Source organism: Colius striatus, chromosome 1, assembly GCF_028858725.1.
Source record: "Colius striatus isolate bColStr4 chromosome 1, bColStr4.1.hap1, whole genome shotgun sequence".
Lineage (NCBI taxonomy): Eukaryota > Metazoa > Chordata > Aves > Coliiformes > Coliidae > Colius > Colius striatus.
Genome location: NC_084759.1, coordinates 145,880,217 through 145,900,845, shown reverse-complemented (window position 1 = coordinate 145,900,845; position 20,629 = coordinate 145,880,217). Strand labels below are relative to the sequence as shown.

The following is a 20,629-nucleotide window of genomic DNA, read 5'->3' as shown; positions in this document are numbered from 1 at the left end:
CTGAGTTGTATCTGATTTGCACCAACAAGGTGAAAAGCAGAATCTGTTGTTACATGAGCAGTAGCTGAATGCCTTGATAAGGCAAGGAAGAGGATGGTTAGCCTGCCTGTGTAAATGATGCTATCTTCTCCCTCTGCCTTTTTCCCCCTGACAAAGCAGGCCAGTATCAGCTATACTTGTTTTATGTGGTAAAATGGATGACTGGGACAACAGCAATGAATTCATTCAGCGACTGGATTTTTCCAGTTGTGGCGAAGAAAGTGAAGACACAAGTGTAAACGAGGAGGACACCCTGAGCTCCAGCCCCTCCAGGAGCTGCGAGTTCCATAACTGGCGAGGGAACAGTCCTCTGCCAGCAACCCCTCAAAGAAAGCTTAGTGATGATCTCTTGAGCAGGACGGGAGCTTGGGTGAGTCCCACCCTGCAGCCTTCCCCAGCTGTGAGCGAGAGATGGGGTAATCCCGAGACACCGCTGCATATCACCTGGAAAAAGCTGCAGCTGTATGACTCCCCTTACACTCCCAAGGTAATGGCATGTGTTAGCTTTGTGTTTGGGCAGGCAAGGGCTGTGGTACTGCTGTATGGGTGGTGAAGGGATCTGATCTATTACTACCCCCATGGAAAGTATTTTTAAAATGTTACTGTTGTTAGACTTCTGTTCTTCTCTTAGAACCCTGAACCACGAGCTCCTTAGCTATGGAAGCGTTATTCTGTGGGTGTGAATAAGAACTTGTGTGTGGGAACAAGTGTCTTGACTCTTTTCAAGCTGTCGTTAAAAAACATCAATTAGTTTGCATTGAGTCAATCTTGACTTTAAAAGAAAAAGAAACCCCACAACAATCAATCGTGTACTTTGCCTGTCCATGTGTGCCCCTCACCCTCTGCTTAGGGGAGAGGATACCTGTAACATCTCTGCAGGAAGTACACACTGCATTCCCAGAGGGACAAATGCATTCCCAGAGGGACAAATGCACCTCTCTGAGGAGCTTCTTGCTCCCCAGGGAGCTTGGAGATAGGCAGCTCCCCTGACTGTTCTGTTCTGCACGTTTTTGGATGCAAGTGGATTTTCTCTTGAAAGCTGGAGATGCTGTTGTGGCTTGGGTATACTTTGGGAAGTCTTTGTTGCTTCCAACCAGTTTGTTGTTCACTGATACTGAATCTCTTTCTGTGTGAAGCTGGGCTGCTGTGTGAATGTAAGGGAAGCAGGACTTTGTTCTCAGGATAGCAATTCCCCTGTGGAAGGGGTAACAGTTTAATGTGTTCTTTGGGAGGAAGGCTAGCTTTCTTCCTCCTTGTTGCTGTCCTGAAATGTAACCTACTTACTGAGCTAGTTTCTGGGGACAATGATCCCAGGCCCTATCTTCTGTGAAACTTCTTGTATGGAATATAATACAACTGCTTTTCGTCTTCTGTAAGCACAAGTGAAGACTTGGCACGAGCTTCTTTGTTCCTCGGTAATTTCTGTTGTGTGCACTGGCTTTCAGTGTTCAAGACTTGCAATAAAATGTAGCTCTTTCAGTCCTCTCTCAACTTTCTTGCTCTATTGATAGACTGATTGCTCCTTTGCTGAAGTGGCAGAGAGATCAGTCCTTTTAGTTCTTCTAAGCTAGGATTTTACTTTTCTCTTCCTTCATCAACCTGATTGTGTGCAGAGGATGATGATTCTGTGGCTGCATATGACCAACTGTGTAGCCATATCTACTGAGGGAATGGCCTTCTGCTTTCTAGGATAAAGCATCTCTAAATGGCATCACTCCAAGAATTTCCTACAATGAGTTTTTATAAGAAATATCCTTGAATTTCACCTGAAAATAGATGAGGGGTCTAGAATCTCTTCTAGACCAGAGAGATTACTGGTAGTGCAGGGTGCTTTCAGTGCATGCTCTCACGTAGATAACATGTTTGGCTGCTTCAAGAGATGCTGCTTGTGGTTTGTCACCATGAATATGGCCCATGAGCAGCAGTTACAGTAAAGCAACAATGTCTTTGTCTTTACTGTCTTCTGGGATAAAGGTCTTGGCTTCCAAGTGTGCTGCAAAAGGGCTCAAAAGAGTCTAAGTCTGCTTATAAAGGAGGCTGGGAGCATTGATGTTGAAACATTTGAAGGTGAGATAAAGGGTGTAAGGGCAGAGCTGTGCCTAACTGCAGACAGATGGGCACTGGAGCCCCAGCTAGGATTCATGGCAGAGGGGGCACGTGATTGTATCTTTGTAAACTAACCCAGTCCTGGAACAGATTAGTAGAGCTGGTTGTGGTTGCTGCCTTACACTGTATAGCAGCAGCTAATCTTAGGTAGTGTTACAGGGTAATGAAAGAGCCCTAGTAGAGCAGATGGGAAGGACATGCAGATGACATGGATCTAAAATGGATCTAAAATCCCACACAGCCTGCTTTCTTGTCTTGTGTCTGGACTAGAACACAGCCTCAATTCTATAGAACTTCTAGACTGCTATGTAAATCTGTCTTGGACACATACTGCTTTTAATCCATGCATATGCAGATTTTTTTTCCATCCAAGAGCAAAGAAATGCAGACCAAAGCTTGAGAAAGTCCTCAAAAAGCACCTACATGGTTGTAGTAAACCAGAAGTTGAATTTCCAAGTATGATATAAAAATAATGTCCCAGAAGTAGCTATATTAGCAATGCAGCATCAAAGGGGTGGATACTGTCTGCTGTGGCTCTGGGGATTTTTGATTCAAGAACTTTCAATGAGAGAAGGGAAGAACTAGATATGGTGCTGGAACCACTTCTCCGTTCACCAAGAGTGCAAGCAGACCACTGAGAAGATTCAGAAGTATCTTGAGCATTCATGGCAGGAGAGCTCTGAGATCTTGAGAGGGTTTTAACTAGAAGAAAGATACAGTAAAAATCCCTTTGGACCTTACACCACTTTTATTTTTTTTGAAGCTGAAACAAGTCGAAACCATCTTATTTATAAAAGCTGATGGTTATTGAAGGGGTCTAGTAATGGAAAATAAATGGAATTTTCTGTCTTGAGGTCAAAACTGTGTTTCTTTGAAGTTATGCTTTACTCAGCCTGAAGTTGTGGCCCATCTTCTGTGGGAACCTGAACCACAGAAGATCCAAAGGTTCCTTCTGAACTTAAATTTCTGGATCTCTAGTTTTTCTTGTCAAGGAGAACTGTTTTCTGGTCACTTGGCCAATAGCTGTATACAAATATTTCTGCCAACTTCCCCCACACTAATGCTGTTTATTGGTGGGGAAACAAAGGAAACTTGGGTAATGTTCTACTTCATTTTCTGGCAAACCTGCCCTGACCAAACTGATGTAACTGTCCATGCTTGACAACTGTCTTGTGTGCTAATATAACATATGATGCAATGTATGTGTCTCTGCAGGGGGGAAGACAAGCAGCTGGCTCCTCTGCCTTTGGTGCTTGCCAACATGGCTTTGCAGGCCTCACCCAAGTGAGCAGGAAATAATCTGAAAAGACTTAGCAAGGACCGTAAAAGGAAGAAAACTGTCAGGATTAAATTAGGGCTTCTAATGGCTCAGCTATCCTGAGGAAGGGAGTGATTTCCCACTTGATTTGCAAGAGAGCAGGGGCTTCATTCTGACACGACAGCAACTAAAACATTCTGCTGTCTTATCTGTCACTTTCTGCCTCACTGCAGAGCCTGCTATCGAAGACAGCTTTTCCTTCACCTGGGACAAAGGTCCCAGCCAAAGGCTTCCGACATCTGAGATTTACTCCTGGTTCTGACTCGGATGACCCTGCCCAAGCTTCTCTTGTCAACATTAATCCCTTTACACCAGAGTCGTATCGACAAACGCTCTTTCTTCCTAATGGCAAGCGGAAGACCAGAGGAGAGCTGTAAGTGAACTACTGTCAAATAGACTGGTTGAAGGAGATAAGTAATGATGCACAAGTTTAGTACCTGGACTTATTTGCTAAGAATGAATCATTCACTTCTGTAGTATCTGTTGGCACAGAGCAAACGTTAGCAGATGTATGAAGGTAATAGAAATAGAAATAAAATCAATCATTTCCTGTGTTCAGAAATGTAAGTGGGGGATCAACAACTAACCTCAACGCTATGGCTACAGGAGAATTGTACCTCTTCGTTCTCAACCATTGGTAGAGTGCAGATTAATTCAGTCATGCACATACCCATAACTCAGAAATATTGTGTGTGTTTGCATTTAACACAGCTTTTAAGATGGAAGCAGGCTACTGCTGACCTGCAGAAGTTCTACACCTGGCCTGGGTTAACCAAGACACAAACTTAGTCAAATGTGTATGCACCGGAATGATGCTGAACTTCTTTTGTAGCCCCAACCGTAACAGATACTCAGCTGGGTATCCCTCTTGAAAGCACAGTGGGGCAATTTTCTCCTTCACTAGGACCTTGCTGTGCAAGGTCAACTCCCATGTAGCTTCACCAGTAGTAAGGTGTCGAGGAGAATAATAACCCTCAACAATGCTACTGTCTCATGGGAAGTGCTGGAGTTGGTATGTGGGGGCTTTCTAAATGGAAATAAAGGCTTTGTAGCCTGGGACTACAGTCTTCAAGGGCTCAACTAGAAACTTGTGTTTAAGCTTTGCAAAGTATATCTTCAACTAAACTGTGAAGCAAAGTTGGGAGATTCTTTTGAATATTCTTTCATTTCAAATCTCAGTTGGATTGCTGCACTGATATCACACGTTCAGACTTTCCTAAACTTCTGTTATAGGAGGGATCCTGATCCAAGAAGACAGATAAAACAGGATCTATCTACAAAGGTGAGTGTCTGTGTACTTCACCTCTCGGAGAGGTTAACGTGCCTGTAAAGGTTTGGTGCTTAAGAAATCTATTGTGCTATTGGGGTATGAACCCTAGCATGATGATGGAGGATGAATACCTAATGACAGAATTGCAAGCTGAATGTTTATTGTCTCAAACAATTGTTAACATAAAACTTGGAAACTGGTCCTAATCTCTAAAGAAGACTTTTACTTGTCAAAGTTTCCAATCTGCTTTAAGAATCCTAGACTTGGGTTTTGGTCAGGAGGCCTTTCTAGGAAATATAATCTAGTTTCCTCAGGGGAAGTGTATCACTATCTTACTGTAAATTGTGACTGTATCTTTTGTGGTTTTAAAAATCATGTGTTTTGCTGTTCCTGTGAATCAGTGTACTGAGCATCTCTGGATATGAATAGAATGTGGCTTCTACATTGCAAATGATATAGGGATCCACACTGTAAAAACAAAGACTGAGCTGAATGATGTGGATAAGTTCTGAGGGCAGGGTTTCAATTGCAGTAGTCACAATGGTGAATTTCAGAAGCAAGGTGGCAAGGAAGTAGGAAAATATCCATCTGGGGGGATGTCTGCACCGTGGGGTCTGAGGGAAGGGCCCACCACAGCTTGTGGGACAGTAAACACTGTCTTACAACCCAAAACCAAGTTCATTTGCTGTTGCAGATATCTGTGCTTTGCTGGCAAACCTCAGAGGTGGGGTGTGTTGGTCTGGGGGTACGGGGCCGGATGGGAGGTCTCGTACTCCCAGTTGCACTGGCAGAACTGAGCGACTCCATCTCAGCGGAGTCTTGAAGCCTTCTTCTCAGTTTTATTTGAGGGAAAGCAACTCATCCAACTGGCTACTGGAAAGCATGCTTTGATGAGTTAAATACCTGAACTCTGGGATAAAAATCTTATTCCTTCAAGGGGGCTGCTCAGGAGAATTCTCTTTGCTTTGTGCAAGTCGATAGAATTGTTCATTGTATTTGTAAAATAATTAGGTTTACTGGAAGAATAATAATGCCCTCTAGCCGAGAAGACTGGTATTGCAGAAAAACTGGTCTCCACGGGAAAACTACAGCTGTGGAGTAAAACTACTACCACATAACATCTGGGGCTACCACAATTACTGTTTTCTTTAGAAGAAAGCCTAAAAAAACCCTTATGACTTCCTGAAATATTATTCTGCTCAATTGCCAAATAGATTATGTAATATAGCTAAAAAATTGTGTAGTAAGAAGTATCTTTATTCCTGAGGTGTTTAAGAGGCCATAAAATATAGCTGTCTTATAAAATGCAATCTGTTGGGAAAGGCTGCTGTTTCATATAAGCTACATCTTACTGACTGTGAGGACCAATTCTGTCCTCATCTTTTGAGATGCTATGTCATATACTACAACAATCACAGCTGTTGGTTTCTGTGCAAACTACTGTGCAGCATGAGCTGCTGGCCCTGTAGGAGATGCAGGAGGATGAAGGAAGAAGAAGAAAAAAAACCACTTAGTCCTCTCCTTTGTTGTTCATTTCATGCTTCTCTGCTTATCTCATTGCCCCTGCCAGTAGGCATCACTCTACAAGCAGCACCAGCAGCTCCTATTTCTCTAGTGACCATTGCTGTGGCAATAATGATGCTCCAGCTGTTCTGCAGGCTTTCAGCTTTCTGTGGAAAACTGACTCCTGGTGAGAAATCAGTGGGAATACAAGCAGATTCACTGAGACCCGCTAATCTGCCATTAGTCAACAGCTGCTGCCTTGGACCTGATGAGAGCTTGAACTGATGCAGAATGTCCTTGCTGCAGGCAACTTTAGCAGCCAGAGTAAAGCAGCTTGTGCGTAGTGGGGGCCATGTTTAGCTGACACACCAAGCTTCTCTCCTGAGCTCCAAACAGGCAATAGCTTGTGTTTAAACAGAAGTTCAGTACATGAGTTTGGCTAATTCAAAGGTACTGTACTTCTGCCTACCAAAGCTGGTATCAGGTCTTCTTGAATCTGCAGTAGCTGAGCATAAGACTAGTATTTTGTTGTTGCCTGCTGTTCATCCCTGGATGACTCTGCCAGCCAAGAGTCCAGGAACTGGGCAGGGCTCCCAAGAGGAGATGTGATGACAGTAACCCAAGAAGGCTTAGGTACATATAGACAACTAGACTGTATTTCTCCTTACCTGCAGTTTATACTTCTATGATTTTTAAGTAGTCATGACTTAAAGGCCAAAAAGCCTTGTCCAAACCAGGCCAAGATGACATTTGTCAGGTGTTCATAAAGAAACCACAACGTGCCTAAGTGAAAGGTAGGATTTCAAGAAGAAATGGCAGCACACCTGCATGTATATCTGGATGAACATCCAGAATGGGACAGGGAGCAACATAGGAGCTTGAAGAGCTCTGAGTCTTTCAACTCATACTTGTCTTTGTTTCTGTGACCTTGTAGAGATGTCCTCTGAAAGAGAGCAATATGGTTTCCCGCTATGAGAAGGAGTTCCTGGAACTAGAGAAAATTGGTGTGGGGGAATTTGGCTCTGTCTACAAATGCATCAAACGCCTCGATGGATGTGTTTATGCCATCAAACGCTCCAAAAGGCCTCTGGCAGGATCCTCGGATGAGTGAGTGTGCTAGCTAGAAACTGCCAGTTGAAATGATGGGCACGTTCTTGGGAGGTGTGATGGGGAAGGAGGAAGTGTGGATGTAAAGGTATCTGAGGGGTGTTATGAGAAAACTGGCTGCTGTTGCACACCCAAGTATTGGTTGGGAGCATGGGGGAAGTTACCACTTCATAACTATTAGATATAAATGTCTGAGAGGGAAAAAGCCACATGCATTGCAAAATGAGATGACAGCTTACCTGAACTCCTCAGATCCATGCAGCCATTCTCTTTAGAATAACAACTGTCGAATGGTTCACTAGTGGTATGTCCCTGCCCTGGTATATGGCCAGCATTGCTCACATCTCTATTGGCCAGCTAGTGTTGTACTGCATGCTAAAGCAAAGTCTTTGAAGCTGCCTTTGCCTTTAACAGAAGACTTGTGTGGGTTTTTTTTTTTGACAGCTGCTTAGCACATTTGAAAAAGGGCAGATTTTACTTCAGCAGCTGTGAGAGACAGTCTGTCTGTCTTCCAGAACCCAAAAGAAAGCACTAACCATCTGGCTTTTGTCTTTCTCAAGTCAGGCTGCAACCCAGGGCCCCTCTCCTGGTCCTGGGCAGGACCTTGGCACCCTGTCACCACTGCTTATTTTATTGTGTGTGCTTCCCCAGGCAGCTGGCACTGCGGGAGGTCTATGCTCATGCTGTCCTTGGGCACCACCCCCATGTTGTGCGTTACTACTCAGCCTGGGCAGAGGACGATCACATGATTATCCAAAATGAACACTGCAATGGTAAGAGTTGTGATGTTAAAGGCTGAGATCTCTGGATAGGTGCAGTTACCTCCTCTTATACTTAAATGTGAGATACTTCGGCTTACAACAACACAAACCAAACTGGGGTTACAGTTCCATGGAGACTCCAGTAAAGGCTCAGAATACTTAGACAAAGCTCCTTCTACTTTGTGAGATTTTAAAACTCTTTCTCTGTATTGGCTGGCGTAGAAAAGTGTTCCCTGTGCTAATGCTTAGAGCTGCCTCTGGGGCTGTCCAGGTAAAACCTGGTTTGAGTGACTCAATAGCAGCTAGCTTAAGTGCCATGTATCTTGGAAACAAAGCCTTAATGTAGAGGAGTAATGACCTGAAGAGTCGCTGCCTGGTTGAGATGAAGGCATCCTGGTTAGAAGAAAAGTCTCAACAGGTGCAGAGGAACAGAGATAAATTATGAGGTAAATTGTAAATGAGGTGCTGTAGGTGGGGTAGTAAACTTCCATGAGTCTGCCCTTGGCATACTACTGTGATTTCTCATACTACTGGGAGATACTGGAAAAGACACTTCTGACCACCAGAGGAACTGAAGGCAAATACGTAGTGTTTATCTTCCAACTGTTCCTGCAGCCTTGGAGCTCAGTGCCTGGTGCTGACTATTTAGAGTAATTACTTCAAATCTGGTGGAGGTAACCATGAAATGGGATTGTTGTTGCAGCATTGGTGCACTTCTTGCATTCTAGTGCATGAATATCTGAGACCAAAAGAGAAGTGATGAAAAACAGTCTGATGGGCAGAGAGCCCGTGGTATTTGCCAATCCTGAAATAGCCAGGGTATCTTGAGACCCATAAATCTCTGATTCTGTGTTAAATATTACATTCTTTGGATAAATCTGCTAGTGGGAGCTTTATTTCCTTGGTCCACCATTCATATACTTGCCTTCTGCCTATAAGTGTGCCAAAAGTAATTAACTTGTCCTCTATTCACTTGCAGGAGCAGCACTAGTGGGTTAGCCCTCCTAGTGCTGCAGGTAGAATTGCAGCTGCTTAGTCGTTGGCAAGCAGGAGGCAGGGTGCTCTGAGGCAGAGGAAGGGCTGAAGCAAAATGATGATGCCTGAGTTTGATCACTAGAGCACATACAGTTGGTCTGGCCAGGTTTCTCAGCAGCAAACCTACAAGTCATTTGGGTATAAGCTACTTGAAATGTGCTGCTCCATAAAATCTTTGTCAGGTCTCTGACTGTTTTCACCCAGGTGGGAGTCTCCAAGATGTGCTGCTGGAAAATGCAAAGCTTGGCCAGTACTTCCCAGAAGCAGAACTGAAAGAAATACTGTTACAAGTCTCCATGGGGCTAAAATACATCCACAACTCCGGGCTTGTACACCTGGATATCAAACCCAGTAAGTGTAGTGCTTTCCTCCTCTGTGGAGGGTTCTCCAGGGGGAGGACCAGAAATAGGTTCTTCTGAGTGAACTCATTACAGTGCTTCCAAGAAAAGAAGACTTTACCTTAAAAGGGGGATGTCGTGTGGTTGTGGTTTTTCTAACTCTTGTCACTACTGCTGCTCTAAAACTGAGCCTTCTCTGATAGTTGTCAGAGAATCACCTTTGTCTTGTGATGTTCACAGTCCTGGCTCATGGGAATTGCTTTCATACTGGTAGAGCAAGTAGGGCTGCTAATAAAGATGGGGACTTCCTTATTTGCTGCTGTATTGTTGCACAACACTCGATTTTTGTATGAGATTGCTGGGGTAGTGAATATTTATTGTATCTACCCTTAGGGAATAAGTTTCTGGAAAAGCAAGTAACAAGCTTTCCTCTGCAACTGAGGATGGGCACCTCCAGGATAATGCTCCACGCTTACAGTCACATCTTTATCCTGGAGCTCCTATTTCCTGCTGAAATGCTTGTGGCTGGGGAGGGCTGTGGTAGGGGCAGAAAAGCTGGTTGCACTAGGATATTTTAAGCACTAGGTATGACTATCTTGTGCCATCTGTATTGCTGAATACATGAGTGGAACAGTAAGCAGACTAACTGGTGGAAAGCATGTGCATGGTTTCTCTGTCTGCAAAGCTTTGACAGGTGGGATTTTCAGCAAGTTGTCAGGCTATTGCAATCTGGCTACTCATGTCCCCCTATTGCTGAACTTCACTGTCTTGCAGGTAATATCTTCATCTGTCACAAGCTGGCAGCTGTGAGCCCTGCTGAGCAGGAAGAGAGTGACAGTGAAGATGAATTCTCTTCTGGTGTGGTGTATAAGATTGGTAGGTTTTAGCCCAACTGGCTTAAGATTAGGGCTGCTGATTACTGCTTGATATTGCTCTGTCTTGCTGGCTGGAGAGACTTGTATACAAAACTGATGGCATAGTCCTGAAAGCCTTTGCTACTTATCAGTAGTAATTCCTCAAAGACACATCCTAGAAAACTCTTGTGCTTGTTTCTAAGCCTTGGTTTCTGAGTGAGAGCAAGCTTGCTCTCTTAGTATTTTCTGGTTGTTCTGTTGGTCTCTATAAAAAAAAAAAAAATACAAGCTTTTCTTGATGGAGATCTACATCAGTTTGCTCCACTGGTTGCTCATTCTTTTTGTCTCAGGTGACCTTGGCCATGTGACGTCAATAACAAACCCTCAGGTGGAGGAAGGAGACAGACGTTTTTTGGCCAATGAGATTTTACAAGAGGTACAGCTACTGGGGGTGGGGATGTAAAAACATGGTGATGAGCAAGTGGGGAGAGATCAGCTGTAGTGAAATCATTAGTCTGGTGTATTCCTTGTCTGCCTTGTCTGCTCTGGCTGTGAAATCAGCAAAATTAGCACTTTGAGTAGCGTGGGTGTGGGTCTTGTCATGTAAATATTTAACATGCTTCATAAGTACCTTTAATTAGATTATTGCAACTGTTCTATCTGCAAGGGGTGAGAGGGACAAAACCTTTATCAGTTTGGAGACATCTCATTTATATACCTAGTTGAGATTAAGCTACTGGATGTGATTAAGGAATATCTGCAATCAGACAAATGCCTTGTACAACTAGCACTGACCAGATAGCGTGGAGAGCTCGGAGGCATAAAACACTTCTTAAACTGACTGCAGTTTTGTCACTGTAGCCAGTGAACAAAAATGGAATTGGTATGTAACAACCAGCTTCCATGTGTTTGACTCAGCTATTCAAGTAACAGTATCTTTGTGCTGCAAGTAGATTTGGGAACTGTTAGGTCAATATACTGTTCAAACATGGCTAGCTTTTTGCCTTGTGGTGAAGGCTGGAGGCACACATTTGTTAGGTCATCCTCTAGACTTGCTGTGGTGATCCTAATGTGGGCTGCAACCTTCCCATGAATGAGTCAAAGCCAACATGCTTTTACTTACCAGTACAACCTGATATCAATATTGTTACCCTAAAGAGGAGAAACAGCTAATTGGGACAGTGGAGGCAGTGCCATACTTACTTGTTTCTTTTCAAGCTGATATCACAAGCCACCCTTGCTCAGAACAGCAAGATGTTCCCTCTCTGTCACTGTTTCTCTTCTCTCTACAGCAATACTGCCACTTGCCCAAGGCAGATATCTTTGCCCTGGCACTTACAGTAGCTCTAGCAGCTGGTGCGGCACCGCTGCCTCACAATGGGGCCCTGTGGCACCACATCCGTGGAGGCAACATCCCACCCATCCCCCAGAAGCTTCCTTGTTGCTTTCTTGACCTCCTCAAGGTGAGGAAGTAGTCTTGACATGATAGAGGCTTTTCCATTTGGTATGTGACAGAGCGAGTGTTAAACCCTGAACCCCGTTGCCTTCTAGCTCATGGTCCATCCTGACCCAGCAGAAAGACCTTCTGCCACAGCTCTTACTAAACATCCAGTTCTCAGGCCTTCCCATGAAAAAGCTGTGCAGCTCCAAAAGCAGCTCCACGTGGAGAAGTGCAAGACTGCCATGCTGGAAAGGTAGAGCTGGCTTGGGCATTGGGGATGGGGGAAGGAGGAGGAGGACATGGGCATCGTAAGCACTGGTCACCAGGCTTGAATGTAGGGTGGTACTGCTGGGAGACCCAATCAGCAGAAAATCCCAGCCAGACCCTCTGCCTGGGGCTGGGAGGCTCATAGAGTTGTAGCAGGGACTTGTGCCCAAGCAGCCATGGCTCATTCCTGGCTTTGAGGAGCTGGCTAAATTAGAGCAGTGAACTTGCATGCTCACTGCATCCATGGGTGATGGGAAATGCTGGTACAACTTGCAGCCAGTGGGCAGATGAAGAGCTGATCCTGCACTGAGACAGCGGTCTAGCACAGAAGGAAGAGAATTGGCAGGTGGTGCCAGATGTCCTCTTTCCCTTTGCTTCTTCACTGCTGTTGGCTGTAATGTTTTAAGGTGCTGGGATCTAGAAACTCCACCACCACTCCTCTTTGTGCAATAGTCAGCTGGGGAATAGGTTTTCCATGCAGACAGGAGAGCATATGCTCTGAGAACAGCAAGCATGGGGAGGTAAAAAAGGCAGTTGAAAAGCAGGGTGGACCTTTTATTAGGTATTCATGCTGCAAGAGATGGCACTGATCTGAATTCTACCAGCACAGATATTTGAAACAATGGGGACAAAAAAAGCTCAGCTAGGGATTTCTCATCCTGGTGCCAGTTCAGGTGTTTGCTGCTCTGATACATAGTTTTCTTTGGTAAACCTTCAAAGCTGATTTGTTTGAAAGTAGAAGCTCTAGAGAAACTTACTGTAATTTTCACATCACTCTAAGATCAAAAGTCAGTATTCTCCAGCAATGCTGGAGTACTGCAGGAACCCCCTTGTGCAAGATTGTTCACAGCTTTAAGAGGATTCATGCATTGTGGTTTTCTCCTTCTCCTCTTCATCTCCCCCCTGCAGGGAACTTAAAGCAGCCCGCCTTGCCCAGACCTTCCTGAAGGACCAGCCCTTAGGAAGTGCCAAGTTGCAAGAGCCTGAAACTTCTTCTAAGCAGAACAGCAAGCGCCTGGTGGGAGGGAAGAGCTGTCGCTCATTTAGCTTTACTTTGGGTTACTGAACTTCTGTGTTGTCCAAAAAGCTCTGGCTGGTGACTGGCCCCGTGAAAGCAGAGGATCTGCACAGACCATTGCCCCATATTAGGCTCTCCCTCGTGTTGATTTTTGGTTCCCTTGTTAGTTACAATGAGATGTTGGCTGATGCGAGAATGACCATCTTAAGTGTCAGATCATGGAATTTGATTATTGTCCTCAGTCTTTTTACCTGTTATTGTGTAACTGGTTTTGTTCTAGACTGCTTCCTCTACTCGCTTCCCTCTTTCTTTGGTTGGGCCCTATTATTGATGATGTTTTTGTGGTCAACACTGTGGCCATCTGTGTAGTTGTGGAACGGAAAGAGTGTCAGTACTTAGAGAGGGCTTCTACAGCTGGGTCCTCCTAGAAGTGTGAAGGTGGGGAGCATGTGTAGCTGAGACTGCCTACCCTTGGGAGACAGGCAGGCTGGGTACATAGCAGTCCTCGTGGGCTTGGGAAGCGCTTGGCGTGGCATTCACTGAGGGAGAGGGTAGAGGGAAATGCTTTCTTACTTAAGGGGGGGGAGGCTTAACGTGATTTCTAACCGGTGGAGATTTTGCAGACAGCTCCGTGACGCGACTTGCTGTGTTTGGATTGGGACGGGTGCCGTGGGGGGTGGGGGTCGGTGGGTCGCGGCGCTGCGGTGAGGGAGCGCGGGTGTGACGGGGGTGCGGTGGCGCGCCGCACGGCGCTGGCTGACACGCTGTTGGCCCCCGCCTTTTAACGAGCAAATAAAGATTTTAGTCTTTTTAACTACGACGGAGTGCCTTCTCTTTTTTTGCTTCTCTCCTTTGTTTTTTCTTTGGGGCCCTCCTTCTTCGCCAGCACCGAGAGTGCGGCCCTTTCCCTGAACGCCCCGCGGGCCCGCGCCCCTCTGCCTCTCCCACCTCCCCGCGGGCCCCCGCCGAGAGGCCGGCGCCGTATAGGGTCGCGTTTCTGGACGGACGTTCTTTGCGTGGTCCCCATCGACTCCTTTCCGCTTCCGGGCGCTGCGGCGGGAGAGGGGTGGAGAGCAGGGGCTGGAGAGCGGGCGCGGGGGGCTGAGGGCGGCTGGACGGGGCTCCTGCGGGTGCTGCTGCAGCTGTGCTCTTCCCTCCCCAGGAACGGCGGCGGCATGTGGCGGCGACCGGCGTGGCAGGTAGGGCCGTGCGGAGAGGCCGGGGGGGGGCGGGTGCTCGGGGCGGCCCCGGCGGGCGCTTGGCCCCGACCTTCAGTCCCCGGGCGGCCGCCGTGGGGGGAAGGGATGTGGAGGGGGGGCCGCTGCTCAGAGACTCCCCCGCCGCTGGAATTGGCTCCTGCTCCCCCCTTAGCCCGCCGTGGGGCTGCGGCGACTCGCTCGTCGCGGAAGCCGGAGCTCGCTGCCGTGCGAGGCGCGGGGAGGAGCGGAGGTGCCGCAGCCGCTCGGTTCCGCTGTGTGAGGTGCTGGGCTCGAGGAGCACTCCGGCACCCGATAGGGCCGGCCCCCAAGGGCTCTTCCCACAACAGCTACCCGCAGCTGCTGGTACCTTTACAGTAGCGCTAGAAATGTTGTGTGTTAAACGGCCCAGCTTATGTATGAAGTGAATCTGAGATGATTTGCATATACATGTGTCAGTGAACCATACAGACACGCCGAAGAACTGTTGTTTTGCAAGTTGCGTTTCCTCTGGTTTAGCTCCTCAGCTCAAGGCAGCACTATCAGTCTCACCTTCCTTCAAGTTTTGCAACCACTTATTATAGGAGATAAACATTTCCTCCAGTTCCTGCACATGGACATCACAGAATGGTAGGGATTGGAAGGGACCTTTAGAGATCATCCAGTCCAACTCCCCTGCAAAAGCAGGTCCACCTAGATCAGGTTACACAGGAGCACGTCCAGGTGGGTTTTGAAGACCTCCAGAGGAGAATCCACAACCCTCCTGAGCAGCCTGTGCCACTGCTCCATCACTCTTACAGTGAAATAGTTTTTTCTTATGTTTAAATGGAACTTTTTGTGTTCCAGCCTCATCCCGTTATGCTTTGTCCTGTCAATAGATACAATAGAATAAAGAGATGCTCCAATCTCCTGATATCCACCACTTATATACTTGTAAATATTAATGAGATCTCCCCTCAATCTCCTTTTCTCCAGACTAAACAGCCCCAGTTCCTGCAGCCTTTCCTCATAAAGGAAGATGCTCCAGTCCCCTGATCATCTTGGTGGCCCTGCGCTGGACTCTCCAGCAGTTCCCTGTCCCTCTTGAGCTGGAGAGCCCAGAACTGGACACAGTACTCTAGATGAGGCCTCACCAGGGCAGAGTAGAGGGCACAGGTGTTCCTGGGCTTTTCTCTTCCTTTTTTCTAGCATATGATATTTGCCAGCATCAAGTAACTTCCTTTTTCTCTCTTGTGTTTAGGTGCAGTGCTAGGGTTTTTGTGGCCTCAGTTTGCTGTTTGCTTGGCAATGGGAGATTACCGGTGTCTTGCGCTGCTTATAGTGGTGGCTAGATGTCCATTTTGGGCACATCTTGAAGCAGAAAGTTCATGAAACTTGCTTCTAAAAATGAAAACCCAATCAAGTACACAACCCCATCCCTTCAAATCTCTACCTCTTCTATTATGTATCATAGAAAAGCAGTAGCTACTACATGTCCCAGAAATAATTGCTAGAGGTGTACAGGTTTTTTTTCCTAGGCAGCTTTTTAACCCCAATTTAACTAGGTGTTCTTTGAATAATTCTGTTGGTTTCATTTAGCTGAATGGATTTCTTCCCTCAGTCTCCCCATAAGTTACCAGAAAAGAATATGCTTGCAAAACATCTATAAGTGTTCAGAAAATTAGGTATAAAAGTGAGTACTGTTCATATTTTGTGTCTTGGGAACTAACATCTGCCTGTCCCTTCAGGTGCTTCGCCAGTTTGTGAGACATGAGTCTGATACAGTCGGCTCGTTGGTACTGGAAAGATGTAAGTAGCTGTTGAGGTGAAACTTCCTTGTTACTCTTCATGGGTTTTATGTCAGTTCTAGAATGGCTGAACAGAATGCCTGGACAGAAACAGTGAGGAATGGCAGCTCCTGAATGCAGTAACTAAGAATGTGTTGCTTCAAACAGACAGACTCCTAAATAGCATCTCTTTTTGCCAAATCAAGCAGCCATTAAGGGGGGAAAGAAAAAAGCCCTCATATGGAATATAACCTGTAAAAGGTGGGTAGTTGTACTTTATCAATGACAGTGAATCAGGGGTGCTGTTGCCATGTTTTCCAGTACCTGGTTTTAGGTGTCCTGTGCTTGTTTCTCAGACTGCCTGGGGGACTTGTTTGGATACTGCTGCCCCAGCATGATTTGCTGCAGGTGTGTGTTTCAGGCTTTACCATTCAGTTCTTGTGCTCATTGTGCAAGAGTGATGCTTCTCTGACCTCCTCCAGTTGTCCTGGAACAAGGAGAAGGTATAAATGGTGTTTACCTCGTGCTGGTACCTGTGTCAAAACTATTGACCTTCTAATTCAGAAGATAGGGTACAATAATGGAACTTTGTTGTCCTAAAGGTACTTTTTTAAAGACAGAACAACGCAATGTTATGGTTTTATCGTAACAAGAAAATGAAAGTCAAGATAAGTAAATGCAAAATAGTCTCCATTGACATGAGACTGTGTCTGTGAAAAAGATGACAAAGGAACAGAAAGGATAAAGAACTTACAGCTTTCTAGATGAGCTTATTCAGCAGTGATAATGATAGTACAGGCATAGTCAACCATCTGCAGGGCTTGAATAAGCCAGAAGTCACAAGACCTTGAAAAATGGTTTGGAGGTGCAAAAAGCCATTATTCAGGCCCTTGACAAAAGCTGTCTACTTATGACTTGCTGTGATCAGAAGCATCATAATTCAATGTATATGTATTTACTGTCTCATGTTTCAGCCATGAACCGTGTTCAGTTACTTGGTCGGGTTGGGCAGGACCCTATTATGAGGCAAGTGGAGGGAAAAAATCCCGTGACCATATTTTCTCTTGCAACCAATGAGATGTGGCGAACGGGGGACAGCGAGACGGCCCAGGGAGGTGAGTCTGCCACGAGTCACTTGCTTTTTTGCCATGTTCTGAGGTTGTGTTTCATTTGCACCATGCTTTGTCTTCAGGCTGCTGTGTAAATCTCTCAGGTGCAGGGAAGTTCCTTTGAGGTCAGCAGAGGTGCTAGTGCATTTGTGTGTCTTATTGATCCCCATCAACATGTACTGAATAGGAATCTGCGTGGTAACCTTCCTTTGGAGGAAAGAGCATTTTGAGTCAGTGGTTTTTCATTTTTGAGACAGCCAGAGGTGTAGCAGGTTCCATACTCTTACTTGTAAACCAAAAGAAAGAAAGAAAAAAGAATGATACCTTTTCTGTTTGATTCTTCCATCAGTCTGCAACCACAGGTGTCTCTTTTTGCTGTAACTTTTGTTCAACGTGGAGAGTGTGAGGGGAGAGACAAAAAATATTCTACTATGAGCGTTGGCTTCCAGGAAAACTCATCTCTTGGTTTGACCTGTGCTTCTGCATGGTACTTCGGTTTGGACACAGATGAGTGGGAGACTGAGTGCTTGTATACTTCCTTTTTCGAATAACTTTCACAAATTTTAGAATACCAGCATGCTGAAACTAAATTCTGAGAGTTGCATCATGAAGAGGAGTTGGTGTCTAGCTTGGTTATTTTTGTCTCACTTAGGTGATATCAGTCAGAAGACAACATGGCACAGGATCTCTGTCTTCAGACCAGGCCTCAGGGATGTTACCTATCAGTATGTGAAGAAAGGGTAAGTGAATAACAAATGTAGTTGAAGATTTAATGCCTTTATAGTCAATTGATGTGATAATTGTGGTGGCCAGGAGCAATACTAAGACAGAAATGGCATAAAATAAGTTAGCAGACCTGTTTCAAACAACTGACTTGTGTATTCAGAGTTGGATATAGAGGAGAAAACAGCAGTGCAATTCTCTGATTGGAACCAAATTCTTGATTTCTTTCAGTTCTCGAATCTATGTTGAAGGGAAGCTAGACTATGGTGAATACACAGATAAAAACAACGTGAGGCGGCAGGCCACAACAATTATAGCAGGTAAGGAACAACCTGCCAAGGTCTACGTTGCCCTTTACAAAATGGAGAGGGCTAGAGTACCTTTGAAATAGAGCTTGGTTTTTCATCTTGAGTGTCCACATGTGGGGATTGTTAGAGAATGAATAGGCTGTACCACTCTGTTCTCTGGCACTGCTCATTAGGACACAGAAAACAAGAGCCTATAGTTGCAAACTGTTGCATCATTTGCTTGCACAAACCAGTTAGTGCAGGAGGTAGGCACTGTGTATTTGAGGAATGTTGGTATGTAGCACTGCAGGTCAGGCAGATCCCTTTTCTGAGCAGTTTGTTTAGTAGCTTTGTCTCAGTTTGGCAGGAAGGTTTTTTTTTCCTGTTTAAAACTGGAGGCTTCATCAACTTCAAGGACCCCTGTTTGTGAAATATGTTTTATGTAGGGATAACTTGATGGGGAATTTAGAAAGACCTAGGTCTGGTAGCGAGTAGAGGTAAGAGGAGCACAGAATGGATAGGGAGTAGTCTTGGTCCCTTGGATAGACAAAATGAAGGGGAAAGAACTAGGAAAGTAAACTTCTTCCTTAAGCCTTTTAATAGTATGAGCATCTTATGTCTTTACTGCAGGTAGAGCCACTATCCTGTGGCTTTTGAGGGAGAGCTAAAATAATTGATTAGTAGAGCAAAGATTTCTGGTACACAAGTATATCTGAAAAAACTGGGCCAGAGGAGAAGGATAAAAAGAAGAAAGTCAACCATGACTCTGTTTATGCTGTGCAGCCTCTTTAAAACACCAGTACTCAAGCGTTCCCATGAGCAGTTCAGCTAGCAGTGCTGTTGGTTGCTGTTTATAAGCAGCTGGAGAGGAGAAGCAAGTCTCTCTTTTAATTAGCGTATATCCTACTGGTTTCTTCATGTTCAATATCCCTGGTCTTGAGGTGCTTTAGAAATTACAGAGACTTGAAGAAATACGAGCTTCCTGTAGTTCCATAGGCTGAATGAACATGGTAGTGCATACTGAAAGTGACAAAATCAAAAGGAAATAAGCTGTAACTGGTAGAGGGTGTAGTCAAAGAATTAAACTATCATTTAAAGATGTTTCTGGTATCTTTGACTGTTCAAGCAGCTTTTCATCAGGTTGAACACACATGTTTCATATTATCTCTGGTCACCTTGAATTGTCAACTTTCTGAGGAGATAAAGCAAGAACCCTATATTGGACACGGTTTATTTTATGAACTATTCCAAAATACACATCTTTGGAGCTTATTTGAATACAAATGAGTTGCCTTTGAGGGTGTGCAGGCCTGACACTGGGCAAAACAATCCTTAACATTAATTTTTCTTTATTTCTTTTCAGATAATGTAATTTTTCTGAGTGATGGTAGTATGAAAGAAAAGGCGTGAGGTCGTTAGTGCTCGGATCTAGACCATTTTGTTCCTTTTGTTTCACATGCTTCATAGTTCTGTAATCATGTGTGTCAATGTAGTTTCTCTTACAAGTAAATAAAATGTTTGATACCTATAGGGTATCTGTGTGTGTTTTGCTTTCCTGTGTGCTTTCTCTCTGTTCATCGTTGTTAGGATTTTTTTTCCTGTTTTGCTCTTTCTTAAGAGAAATAATTTGTGAGCTAATGAAAATATAAATAGAAGTTACCCTGCACATTTTCAGCCATTTTCAAACCTCGTGTCCTTGGCTGCCTTAGCAATCTCTCTTCTGCCTTGTAGCTCTTGACAGCCTAATCACCTCTCACTACTGACATCCCTCCTCTGTTCTACTAGGTGTCATTTACCATTTTTCCGTAACTAAGTCAATTAGACAATAAGTTTAAAGCACAGCCATTGGCTTTTCCAGGTGCTCATTCTGAAGTTTCTCTGTCACAGACCTGGAGAAGCCTGCCTGTGCGTTTCAGTCTGCCTCTCTACTGATCCTGGCATTTGATCAAATTGGTGCTGTTTTTCACTAAGCCCTGTTTTGGTCAGAATCACAGAATGGTTTGGGTCAGAAGGGATCTTGAAGATCACCTAGTTCCAGCCTCCCTGCCTTGGGCAGGGACACCTTCCACTAGACCAGGTTGCTCAGAGCCCCATCCAGCCTGGCCTGGAACACTGCTAGGGATGGGGCACCCACAGCCTCTCTGAGCAACCTGTTCCAGTGCCTCACCACCCTCAAAGGGAAGAGCTTCTTCCTAATATCTAATCTCAATCTACCCTCTTTCAGTTTAAAGCCATTGTCCTGTCATTGCATGCCCTCGTAGTAAGGCTGTTTCCAGCTTTCTTGTAGTTCCTCTTTAGGTACTGGAAGGCTGCTATAAGGTGTCCCCAGAGTCTTCTCTTCTCCAGGCTGAACAACCCCAACGCTCTCAGCTTGTCTTCACAGGAGAGGTGCTCCAGCCCTCTGTATGTCTTTGTGATCCTCCTCTGGGTTTATTCCAACAGGTCCGCGTCCTTCTTACATTGAGGGCCCCAGAGCTGGATGCAGCACTGC

The 20,629-nt window shown here is 45.2% G+C and overlaps 1 protein-coding gene across 1 annotated transcript; it reads left to right on the top strand.

The window, feature by feature from the left end:
• Nucleotides 1–193: 193 nt before the first annotated feature.
• Nucleotides 194–19,668, top strand: WEE2 (WEE2 oocyte meiosis inhibiting kinase). The gene is made up of 16 exons (XM_061988897.1): nucleotides 194–526; nucleotides 3,637–3,836; nucleotides 4,697–4,745; nucleotides 7,171–7,343; nucleotides 7,995–8,116; nucleotides 9,344–9,490; nucleotides 10,252–10,353; nucleotides 10,682–10,767; nucleotides 11,624–11,794; nucleotides 11,883–12,025; nucleotides 14,220–14,256; nucleotides 15,981–16,041; nucleotides 16,994–17,134; nucleotides 17,781–17,868; nucleotides 18,083–18,171; nucleotides 19,502–19,668. The coding sequence occupies exons 1-16, from the start codon at nucleotides 194–196 to the stop codon at nucleotides 19,546–19,548; spliced, it is 1,989 nt and encodes a 662-aa protein (XP_061844881.1). The 3' UTR covers nucleotides 19,549–19,668.
• Nucleotides 19,669–20,629: the final 961 nt, after the last annotated feature.